This window comes from Halichoerus grypus, chromosome 14 (genome assembly GCF_964656455.1).
Source record: "Halichoerus grypus chromosome 14, mHalGry1.hap1.1, whole genome shotgun sequence".
NCBI classification, from domain to species: domain Eukaryota; kingdom Metazoa; phylum Chordata; class Mammalia; order Carnivora; family Phocidae; genus Halichoerus; species Halichoerus grypus.
The window spans coordinates 73913738-73926214 of record NC_135725.1 but is presented as its reverse complement, the minus strand read 5'-3'; the positions used below and the strand labels follow the sequence as shown (position 1 = coordinate 73926214).

The 12477-nt window shown below is 39.2% G+C and overlaps 1 protein-coding gene across 1 annotated transcript; it reads left to right on the top strand.

The window, feature by feature from the left end:
- Nucleotides 1-2901: 2901 nt before the first annotated feature.
- On the top strand, nucleotides 2902-12061 carry LOC118554465 (uncharacterized). Its single transcript, XM_078061630.1, is given in 5 exon segments — nucleotides 2902-2969; nucleotides 3540-3769; nucleotides 4783-4919; nucleotides 10385-11875; nucleotides 11877-12061. Coding segments are annotated over 2 exon segments (837 nt in total). The 5' UTR covers nucleotides 2902-2969; nucleotides 3540-3769; nucleotides 4783-4919; nucleotides 10385-11095; the 3' UTR covers nucleotides 11934-12061.
- Nucleotides 12062-12477: the final 416 nt, after the last annotated feature.

Sequence of the window (12477 nt, the reverse complement as noted above, 5' to 3'; positions counted from 1 at the left end):
GGGAGAGGGAGAAGCAGGCTTCCCGCGGAGCAGGGAGCCCGACGCGGGGCTCAATCCCAGAAGCCTGGGATCATGACCTGAGCCGAAGGCAGACGCTTAACAACTGAGCCACCCAGGCTCCCCCAACTGATTTTTTTTAAATCAACATTTTGTTTGAAAATAATTTTAGACTTAGAAAAGTTACAAAGATGGTAGAGAGAGTTCCCACATGCCCGCCACCTGGTTTCTTCTGATGTTCACATCTTACATTATCATTGTACATTTGTGAAAACTAGAAAACTAACATTTACATTCATATTAATCATATCCCAGGCTTTATTTGAATTCCACTATCCTTCTTCTGTTCCAGAATTCAACGCAGGGATTTCATGTAGGATTCAGTCATCATGTCTCCTTTGTCTCCTCTGGCCTGCAACTATTGACAAGTTAGCTAAATTACTTCATAGTATTGCCTTCTTGGCATCCATTTTGTGTGGCTAAGTGGCCTTGAACTGACATTGGCCCCTCCCTCATGTGCATGCCTCCCTCAGATAACAGCCTGCCGAGTCACAAGTAAGTAGTCTTTGTGGTAAACAGTCTCTCCTGGGATTGTGCATCCTTCCCTTATGGGCCCCTTAGATAAGACCCCTGCAAAACTTACCAAAACCTCATTCTTCTTAGTTTGAATTGACCAATCTGGCCTTAGCCCAAGGATCCCAAAGCACTAGACCCTCAAGCCCTAGAAAAGCCATATGCTCCAACTCTTGTTGCTCACTCTTTGCCTGTCCCCTGCCTTAACCTCCCCATGTGCATCCTTGAGTGCCATGTACCTCCTCCAGGACCTGTGAGTCAGTGTAAGTATTGTCCTAAGTGTAAGGACAGCATGATATTGACCAAGCATAAAACTAGATCACTTTCCCTTGCAGTCTTTGTTGAACTTTGCCTTGACATCGGACACCCCAGGACCATACTTAACAAATGTTAACAAAACCACACAACTGACCTTCTTACTCTTTCCTGTTTTTCATGATCTTGTACTTTTTGAGGAGTACCTTTCAGGTTTTTTGTAAAATGGCCCTCAGTTTAAAAAAAAAAATGTAGCCATTCTAGGAGATGTGTAGTAGTATTACTTTGTGGTTTTAATTTGCATTTCCCTAAAATCTAATGATGCTGAGCATCTTTATGTATGCTTATTGGCAATTTGTTTATCTATGTTGGTGATTTTCCAAATCTTGTACTCATTTTAAAAAATCAAATCATTTAGTCTTTTTATTATGGAGTGATAATAATTCCTTTTGTGTTCTAGATACAAGTTTTATCAGATATATTTTGCAAATGTTTTCTCCCTATCTGTAGTTTCTCTTTTCAATTTCTAAGCAGTCTCTTCAGAGGAGGAAAGCTTTTAATTTTGAGAAGTCCAGTTTATCAATCTTTCCTTTTATGGTTTGTGCTTTTTGTGTTCAAGAAATCTTTGCCTAAATTAAAGTCACAAAGATTTTTTCCCTTTGTTTTCTTCTAGAGATTTTTGTAGTTTTAGCTCCTACATCTATGTTTAAGAGCCCTATCCAGTTAATTTTAATATATTTGTGAATTAAAATTGAGGTACATATTTTTTGCATAGGGATATGTAATTGATTAGCACCATTTTCCAAAAAAAGATTATCGTTTTCTGTTGAATTACCATAATACCTGTCAGAAATCAAGTATGTATATTTTTGTACTTTCTCTTTTTTTCACTGATATTTACATCTGTTCTTACGACATTGTATTTATTCTTTAGTTTTCTGTTGTGTTGAAATAAACTTTATTCTTCTTTTTTCAGGATCGTTATGCATATTCTAGACCCTTTGCATTTTTACATCATTTTAGAATCAGCTTGTCAATTTCTACAAAGAAACCTGAAGAGATTTGATTTAGATTTAATTGAACCTATAAATCAATTTAGAGATAACCATCTCAGCATTTTGAATCTTCCTTTCCATAAGCATGATATATCCCCTCTATTTATTTGGTCTTTAATTTCTCTGTGTAATGTTTTGTAGTATTCAACATGCAAGCCTTACCCGTACTGTGTTAAATTTTCTTTAAGAATTTCATATGTTTAGGATATATTGTAAAAAACGTAAAAATAAATAAATCCAGTAAGTGAATTTAGCAAGGTTACAGAATAGAAGTAATACAGTAATTATATTTTATATACTAACAATGAGAATTCTGGGGCGCCTGGATGGCTCAGTTGGTTAAGCGTCTGCCTTCAGCTCAGGTAATGATCCTGGGGTCCTCTGCGGAGCCCCACCTCTGGCTCCCTGTACAGCGGGGAGTCTGCTTCTCCCTCTGCCCCTCCCCCTGCTCATGCCCGCGCTCTCTCGCTCTCAAATAAAATCTTGAAAAAAAAAGAATTTTGAGTTGAAAGGGAAATAAAATACCATCACAAAGGGTCTAGAATATGCTAACAATCCTGAAAAAAGAAGCCCCAAGCCCCAACGAAGAATGGGGCTGATTGTGAGACTTATTTTTAGAATACTGTGTGTATACCACAGTGTTAACGGTGATTATCTCTTTGTTAAGGAATTCCATCTAGTTTGGGCTGGTTTTTTTTCCCCCACCCTTTTTAGCTTGTTGAATAAAAGGTTATATTCCAGCTGAATCATCTATTAATATAATGAATAGACATTCCTTTTATGTAAAGGTTAACGAAAAATCTGCATCCCTTCGGATTCATATTTACCTATTGCGAAAGAAAAGCTTTTCTTCGTCCCTTTTTTCTTTTTATTTGAATAAGGAAAGAAAAGCTACGCCGCTTGCAAGCAGCCACGAGAGGAAAAGGCAACTCCGGAGGCCCTAGGAGACGCGGCTCGCGGGCGCCCGTCCTTTGCAGAGCATGCTGGGAAATGTAGTTCTAGGCGGCCGCGTGCGCAGGCGCACTTCCTGACTTGCGGGGTAGGTGGGGCTCTGGATAGCCGGAGGGTGTTCATTTGTCCTTGGAGCTGGTGAGATTGTTCTTTAACTGACCCCCGCACCCGGGTGGTAGCTGGGGAGGGACCTCCGCTCAGGAATTCTCACGACCCCAGGGGATGGGGCGGGGTGGCGAGGGGCTTGGATAGCGCGTCGCCCCGGCTCAGGGGGCGGGGGCGGAAGAAAGGCGGAGAATTGGAGGTCCGGTTCGGGTCCGAGTTCAGCGCGAAGCGGTCGTCTGGACTCCGCATCGGGTTTAAGCGGGTCTAGGGCTGTGTCTGGGTTAGGGGGAGGCAGAGCTCTGGCTGGGCATTCCAGACTTAAGGGTCGGGGTTTGGGCTGTCACTGGTGGGTTGGGAGTTGGGGGGTAGGTCAGGAGCACGGAGCGTGGGGCTGCGCGGGGCCTTTGGCTGTGCTGGGATCAGATAGTCAAAGGGGTAAGGACGACTGCTCCAGACCTTGTTTGGGAATTAGAGGCAAACTGATCTAGGAACTTAGTAGCACCCCACCCCCGAATGTAGGATGTAGGTCTTCTGACATCCACTTCTTTGCCCTTTCCTCTGAAAACAGTTTCTCCAGAGGTTTTTTGTTTTGTTGTTTTGTAGGCAAATTTCTGAAGCCTCTTCTGTAAGGAGCTGTGGAATTGCTTCCCTACTTTCTGTGGGCTATGAAGAGCAGTGATTGTTGTGAGTCACATCCAGGTAGTCAGACAGGGTTCCCATAAAGACAATCCTGACTTCTCAGGGCCCCTGTCTTTTTCAGCTCTGCCTTCTCAGGTCTCTATTTGAGTAGATAAGATGGCATTAAGAAGGAAGACCTGACTACATTGTCTTTGGTGAGCAAAACTTTTCAAGGCCAATTTGTACATTAACCTGGTTTTAATTTCTAAAGTTCCCACCCGAAGTTTGAAAAATCTCATGTAGTTAAATATCCTTTGAAATTTTCTTAAATTGCTCATAATTTATATGTACACATTACATGTATACAATTATGCAGTAATATATGTAGAAATGTACACAAATATGTTCTTTAAACATTGAACTGACTCCTGGCATAGCAAGAGGCTCACTTACGAGAAGCATGTGAGAATTGAGACTGAGGAAACAGCAGAATTTTCCATCTCACACTTCACTCCAGGTGGCATACTTTCTTGAGCCTGTTTGGCAACTTTGTACACATAAAACATACAAGTAAGTTTGTAACAACTCGGTTTTACTTTTTCTTTCCTGAAATACCATCTCTGTGCCCAGAGGGAGGAAAGATTTTTCTTTCTTTCATTCGTTGAATAAATGTTAATTGAGGGCCTGCTTTTTTGCCAGGTAATGTTTGAGGCACTGGGGATACAGCAGTGAAGAAAGCAAAGTCCCTGTGTACATAGAACTGATGGTCTAGGGTGGGCACACAGACAATAAACAAGTAAATCTAAGTGTGTCAGAGAGTGACTTGCAGAGGAAACTACACTAGAGTAATAGGCTTAGGGAGAACCTAGGACAGCTGTTATTTCATGAGTGTGACATTGAGTAGAGACCTGAAGAAAATGAGAGGGTGAGCCTTGCACATAGGTGAGGTTGGGGTGGGGAGTTCCCAGGTAGGGAACAGCAAATGCAAAGGCCCAGAGGTTCAAATATGCTGAGCCTTTATGCAGGCCATTGTGGACAGAAGAGTGAGTAACAGCATAGTAGATGTTGAGATGAGAGAGGTAAGAGGGGTCCAGATCACACAGGGCTGTGTAGGAGTTTCGCATTTACTCAGAGGGAGAAGAGAAGCCATAGGAAGGTGGCTGTAGTAATTATTGTTTAATCTGCTCTATTGAGGTATAATTTACATGCAATTTACCAATTTTTGCAGGAGGATTTTGAGGAGAGAAGTGACATGATTTGACTTACATGTTAAAGGAACCGTTCTGGATGCTCTGTTGAGAACAGACCGTATGGGAGCAAGAACGGACATAGGACATTTAGTTAGGAACTAAGGCAGTGATCCAGGTGAAAGATGATTTCCCTGTTTTCTTTACTCTCCCACTCCTGCCAACTATCTGATACGTTACTGACATCAGACCTCCAGCTCCTTCCCCATGTTCACCCTCAGCGGATGATCCTGCTTCCTGTTTCACTGAGAGAAGAGAACAGCCAAAAAAGAACTTCCAAAGGCTCTCACTCTCACATCCACCAACCTTCCTGGAAGTATTCCCGTGTAATCTGTCCTCCTGTTACTATAGAGTCAAGGTCTGTGCTCTAATTTATGGTCAACCCCTCTACTTGTGCATTAGATCCCACTTCCTCTCATGTACCCAGGCCGTGTCTGGGATAATCACTGGGCAAAATTCCTGATAATTCTGTCGTTCACATATATATATTTTTAAATGGATATATCGAGAACAGTAATTTCTCCAGAAAAATCCAAATACAGGTTTAAAAAATTATAAATGATATACTATCCACCAACACTAATAGGCGCTGGAAGAAATCTCTACAGTTACTTCATGCTTCTATCATTCTTGAATTACAAGGTACTTCAGTTCGAAGAGCTCAACTATGCCCTCTTGGAACAGAACTAAATGTATCGGATTTCCTTCTCTTCCAAGTGTGTCTCATTTTCAGTTTAGTTTATTTTAAACATAGAAAAGAAGACATCTTAGCCAATTCTCAAAGCTTTGCTGTCTATATTTTCAGCTTGGGCTTAGACCGTTGAAATGCATATTGATTTCAGATGTATACCGATCCCATTGTCATTCGTGAGTGGAGATTTGCTTTATAGGCGTTCAAGTTGCGTGTGGCAACCGGGAGGCTGTCCATTTAAAATGTTTACAGCTGTCCACCTGTTTGATTAAAAATAGATACATTGGTATGATCATCATTATTTAAACACTTAATTTATAATGTATTCGTGTCTTTAGAAAGACTCCAGAAAACTTGAATAGCCCATTGCTACAGACTTCTAAACCACTGATTTTTAATAATTTTGATCTCCGGATTTGACTGATAATTCAAAATATTCTTTTGGTCATTCTTGTCATTTTCTTTTCATAAGTCGTGCTTGGACTATTTTTAAAGGGAGAGAAATAATACTGAACTTGAGAATGGAGAGAGGCTGTAGTCCTCGTGCTGCCAGTGGCTGGCTGCGTGACCTTAGGCTTGATTGTGTCTTGGGCAAACGAGGGAATTAGTCGTCATGTTTCCTGAGCCTCTTTGTAGCTCAAATGCCTGACATCATGACATCGTTTGTGAGGTTCTGAAAGGAAAAGCCTCTAGCATCTGGTCCTTGTGTTCATCTTCTCGTCTCTACTTCTCTAACAATATCAGAGTCAGTCCTGAAAAAAAACCCCAAAGAATTCACAGTTAGATGATCTGAGGAACATGGCAAAGATTAGGACAGTCACACACATCTTTGCCTGGCTGATCGTGGGGATGGTTCTGAGTTGAGAGAATAGTTGTAACCACAGGGAGTTTTAATGACAGTCAGGTCACCAGTATACTAGGAAGTAAGAAAGACAGGGTCAGTGATGACATTTTTAGGGGGGTTATCATGGGTTCTTTCTGGCTACCCAAATCCAGAAACCTCACAGATTCAGCAACAACAGCAGAGGTATGGTTTAGAATTCTGAGATGCAGGCTTCCAGAAACTAAGCTGATAAGGAATAAATATCAGTTTGTAGAATTTAATCAAGTACTCACTGAAACATCTAAAAGGCACCCTACCAGGGGCCCCTGGGTGGCTCAGTCATTAAGCGTCTGCCTTCGGCTCAGGTCATGATCCCTGGGTCCTGGGATCGAGCCCCACATCGGGCTCCCTGCTCCTCGGGAGGCCTGCTTCTCCCTCTCCCACTCCACCTGCTTGTGTTCCCTCTCTTGCTGTGTCTCTCTCTGTCAAATAAATAAAATCTTTTAAAATAAAATAAAATAAAATGCACCCTACCAAGTACATCGGGTTTAAAAAAAAAAAAATCGGTGATTATAGTCCTTGCTCAGAATAGGAAAGCTGACCACAGGAAACATTAACTCTAAACTTCCTTTGCAGTTAGAAGACGTTCCATAAATGCTGGAAAATGTAATTAGTAATAGTTTAGCTGTAGGTAGGTCTGCATAGAAGAAGGGGGACAGATTAGATGATATTTTAGGATCCTAATCCTGTTCAATTCTGAATTTTTTATGGTAGTATCATAATGCAGTCTGTACACTTTGATTGACTATAGAGACATAGGGAAAAATAGTGTCTTAAGTCACACTTCTTTAAGGGAGCAGGTTTAACTGGCAGGATACTATTGTACAAGGGCCACTGGATTGGGAATCGAGAGAAATCTCACTCATTCAAGAAATATTTATTGGATGTGTAATGTATGACAGTTTCTGTGTGTGGTGCTAAAGACAGAAGAGTAAATTAGAGGGGCGCCTGGGTGGCTCAGTAGTTAAGCGTCTGCCTTCGGCTCAGGTCATGATCCCAGGGTCCTGGGATGGAGCCCTGCATCTGTCTCCCTGCTCCGCGGGAAGCCTGCTTCTCCCTCTCTCACTCCCCCTGCTGGTGTTCCCTCTCTCGCTGTGTCTCTCTCTGTCAAATAAATAAATAAAATCTTAAAAAAAAAAAAAAAAAAAAAAGAAGAGTAAATTAGACAGTGTCACTGTCCTCAAGAAGATTATACTCTAGGAAGGAAGACAGAACATTGAAAGTAGAACACTGAAGTATAATAAATGTAATAATAGAGGAAGTATAATATGCCACAGGTTAATTTTTGCCGGTAACATAATAGTTATTATTAAAATATATGATTCAAACAAAGACAAATTATTGTCATTAACCTGGTATGATTGTAATGAGACTTTAATACATATAAATAAGTGCCCTTTTCAAAAAAGATCTCCTCCCCGAAAGGCTGTTGCAGTTTAAATACCCACTTAGTGGTATATGAGAACACCCATTTCCCCACATACTTAAGCAATACTGGATATTATCTGTATTTTAACATTTTTGCCAATCTGATGTTTGAAAAATGAGATCTCATTTTAATTTGTGTTTCCATGATTAAAAGTGAGGTTGAAAATCTTTTCATTTGTTTGGGCATTTGTGTTTCTTCTGTAAATTTTCCTGTTTGTTTCCTTTGCTCACCTTTGTATTGCATTATATTTTTTCCTAATTGACTTGTAGAAATTCTATATAATACAGCCAATAATCCTTTTGTTTTATTAAGTTGCAAATATTTACTCCCAGTATGACTTTTCTCTTTTAGTTTCATTGATAGCCTAGTAGGTTTGTGTGGTCAGATCTGAGTCTTTAACTGTATAACCTCCAGGTTTTACATTTTTAAGGGACTTTTGCACTGCAAGATTATAAAAATATTCTTGTTTTCTGCTTATTTTATAGTTTTATTTTTAATGTTTCACTCTAATTCACCAATAATTTAAGGCAATGGTATTAAGTTTATTTTCTTCCCCTAAATGGATAGGCCACTTGTCCCAAGATCATTTATTGAATCTCCATCTTTCCCCAAATATTTGAAATGCCACATTTATCATGCATTAAATCCCTAAAAAGAATGGGCCTATTTCTAGGCTCATTATTCTGTTTTATTATTTTTTTCTGTCCTTGTGTCAGTACTACCCTGTTTTAATGAACCTACTGTATGTTTTGATATGTGGCATGGACACATCCCCCTTTGGCCTCATTTTGTTTTTCTTTTTCAAAAATACATACTCTATAAGTAAAATTGGGAGGCATATTAGTTTCGCAGGGCTGCTATAGCAAAGTCCCACAAACTGGGTGGCTTCAAACAATGGAAGTGTATCGTCCCATAGTTCTGGAGGTTGGAAGTCCAAAAACCAGGTGTCAGCAGGGCCGTGCTGTGGCTGAAAGCTGCAGGGGAATCCTCCCTCGCTTCTGGCGGTCTGCCATCAGTCTTTGGCATTTCTTGCTTACAGCTGCATAACTATAATTGCCGTTTTCATTGTCCCGTGGTGTCCTCCCTGTATGTGTCTTCACATGACTCATAAGCGGCTGACCCTACTCTAGTATGACCTCATCTATGTATATCTGCACTGACTCTTCCCAAGTAAGATCACATTCTGAGGTACTGGGGGTTAGGACTTCAGCATATTTGGCGGGGAGAGGGGTACCTTCAACTCTTAAGAGCGAGCTGGCATCTTCAAGATATCGAGTCTCTTCCCGAAGAGACTCCAGAAACATGCGTTTTCAGTTGATTCTCTTTAACTGCTGAGAAGTGAGTGAGCAGAGTGTTGCTATTTTGAAGTTACCATGCCTGTTTCTTACACTGCTTTTAAGATTTTTTTTGTTGTTGTTATCCCTGAGTTTCAGAAGTTTGACTGTGATATCCTTGGATGTGCTTTTCTTTGTATTTAGTGTGCTTATGGCTTGGGACTTCTTGAATCTGTGAGTCCTCAATTGGGAAAATCTTCCATCCTTATTCCTTCACATATTGCAATGTTCTCATTCTCTCCTCTTGTTTTGCTTCTTTGTACTCTCAACAGATATATAGTGGTGCCAAATAATGTACTTTTAACCACTTTTTTTGCTTAGAACCGTGAATCATCTTTGGACAACTTGCTAGCCCTCCATTTTGTTATTTTCAGTTCTTAGCTTTACACTTTCTGTCATAAATGGTTGCATAAGTGATCCTTTAGTGAGTAGGTATTTGATGTGTCAGGAACCAGTGGCAAGGAGGATGTGCCAATGAACTTTACCTTGTAGTAATGAAAAGAACCAGATCATTAGCAGACACTGTAAGGGATGTGATGACAATTGTAGGAACCTTGTCTCCTTAGATAAGTAAGGCTTTGTAATTACTACAGATTATAGTGACTTTCCCCACAAATGTCAAAATATGTTTTATAAGTGCTTATCTGAGACTGGACTTTGAGTTTTGGGACCAGAGATTTTTTACTTTATTTGTGCACTGAGTTAAGATATTTCTTTTAGTACTAAACAGGTGATACATCTTTTCTTCAAAACATTGTAAATGGATAGATTTATTTTGCCACCTTAGCATCAACATTCCTAACAGGCATCTTCATCTAAAACATTTCATAGTTATCATGTTACTACTATGACAGAAAACTTTAGTTCTCCTATCTCCTATTATATGGCATTGAATTTCTGTGTTTGTCAGAGTTTTTATTAACCAGTCACATTTCACTTTTCCTTTCTTATTTTTTTACCTCTGCTTTCCAAAGACATTCATTTGAATTAGTGTCATTGACTTTTTGTCATGTTATGTACTTTTCTGTGTCTTTATTTTTTTATTATGCTATGCATTTTGTCTCAATGCTTCCATTTCTTTTACTCTACCTATCTGTATTAATCCTTCCCTTCTTTAAACTTCCATATTAATCAGGACCTATATGTATAATCTTTTGTTTCATCATAGCACTGGTTCATTTTTATTTTTATTATATTTTTTTCTGTTATTGATGAGCGAGTTTTATTTTTTCCTTTTATATTCCAGAGGGAAGAGATATTGTCTTCTCCTTAATCCTGGATACTATATCCAAAGTCAGAACATCAACTTCAAAGCAGAAAGCTTCTGAAAAAGAATAGTGTCATGGCATGATGTTAGACATTTTTCTAAATGATGGTTCCTAGAACTTTGCATTAGGAGAATTGGAATTTGATAACCAACTTGAGAAACACTAGTAAAACCGAATTACAAGGACACTCAATTAAAGAGGAAAATCATTAATATAATAATTTTGAGGAAATATTTAACCTGAGCTCAACTCTTTTTATTTTATTTTATTTATTTTTTTTTTTAAGTTTTTTTTTTTTTTTCAACAGAGAGAGAGAGAGCGAGAGAGGTAACACAAGAAGGGGGAGCGGGAGAGGGAGAAGCAGGCTTCCCGTGGAGCAGGGAGCCCGATGCGGGGCTCGATCCCAGGACTCTGGGATCATGACCTGAGCCGAAGGCAGACGCTTAATGACTGAGCCACCCAGGCGCCCCTCAACTCTTTTTAAACAGCAGAGAGTTTCTAAAGACAATTATGACATAATTATGACATAAATGATAGAAGCTTAAAGCATAGTTCTGTGTCAGTTGATTTTTTTAAAAGGCAACTCATAAATGGAAAATAATTTATTAGATATAAGCAAGGATGCATTTTTATCTCAAACTGTACTTATTCTGGAAACAATTTGAATGTAAAGCTATAGTTCAGTACTAATGGAATCTAAGAAAATTTATATGAGAGAGAAGCATGAATGTAAACTATGTGGTAAATCCTTCAGCCAGAACGCTAATCTTATTCACCATCAAAGAATACATACTGGAGAGAAACCTTATGAATGCAATGAATGTGGAAAAGCTTTTAGTCAGAGCACTAATCTTATTCAGCATCAAAGAGTCCATACTGGGGAGAAACCTTATGAGTGTAATGAATGTGAAAAAACCTTTAATCATAGGTCATCCCTTAGAAATCATGAGAGAATTCATACTGGAGAAAAACCCTATCCTTGTGATGAATGTGGGAAGGCTTTCAGCCATATTTCAGCCCTTACTCAACATCACAGAATTCATACTGGAAAGAAACCATATGCGTGTATTGAATGTGGGAAAACCTTCAGCTGGAGCACACATCTTATTGAACATCAGGGAATTCATTCTGGGGAGAAATCCCACCAGTGTAAGGAATGTTGGAAAGGTTTTTGCCATAGCACATCACTAATCCGACATCAGAGAACTCACACCAGAGAAAAGCCCTATAAATGTGATGAATGTGGAAAAGCCTTCAGTCATACCCCAGCCTTCATTCAACATCAGAGAATTCATACTGGAGAGAAACCCTATGAATGTAATGAATGTGGAAAGGCCTTCAATCGGAGCGCACATCTTACTGAACACCAGAGAACTCATACTGGAGAGAAACCTTATGTTTGTAAGGAATGTGGAAAAACCTTCAGCCGAAGCACACACCTTACTGAACATCTAAAAATTCATTCTGGTGAGAAACCCTATCGATGTAATCTATGTCAAAAACGATTTTGCTATAGAACATCACTAATTCGACATCAGAGAACTCATACAGGAGAGAAACCCTACCAGTGTGATGAATGTGGGAAATCTTTCAGCTTAAGCTCAGCCCTTACTAAACATAAGCAAACACACACAGGGGAGAAACATCAATGTAATAAATGTAGTGACGTTTTCTGTCATAGTACATCTTTAATTCGACATCAAAGAACTCATTTTAGAAATGAAATCCTATCAGAGTAATGAATGTGGGGAAGCCTGCAGCCATAGGTCATCACTTAACACCTGAACACTCAGTGGTAAGAAACTCTAGGATTGTTAATGCAAGAAAAACTTTAGGCAAAATGCTCATTTTGTTTGTACTGAGAAAAAGCATTGTTTTTACAATTAATCCTGAAAATGTAATATCATTTAGATAAAAACTTATAATGGAATTATCCCCAAACTGGTTTGTTTTTAAAAACATATTTAGAAAATTATTTTTAGAAATAATTTATTACAAATATATATATTTGCTTATAATAAAAAGTTTTTCAGGTACACAAAAGTTTTAGTGGGATGATGAAAATTGTTTA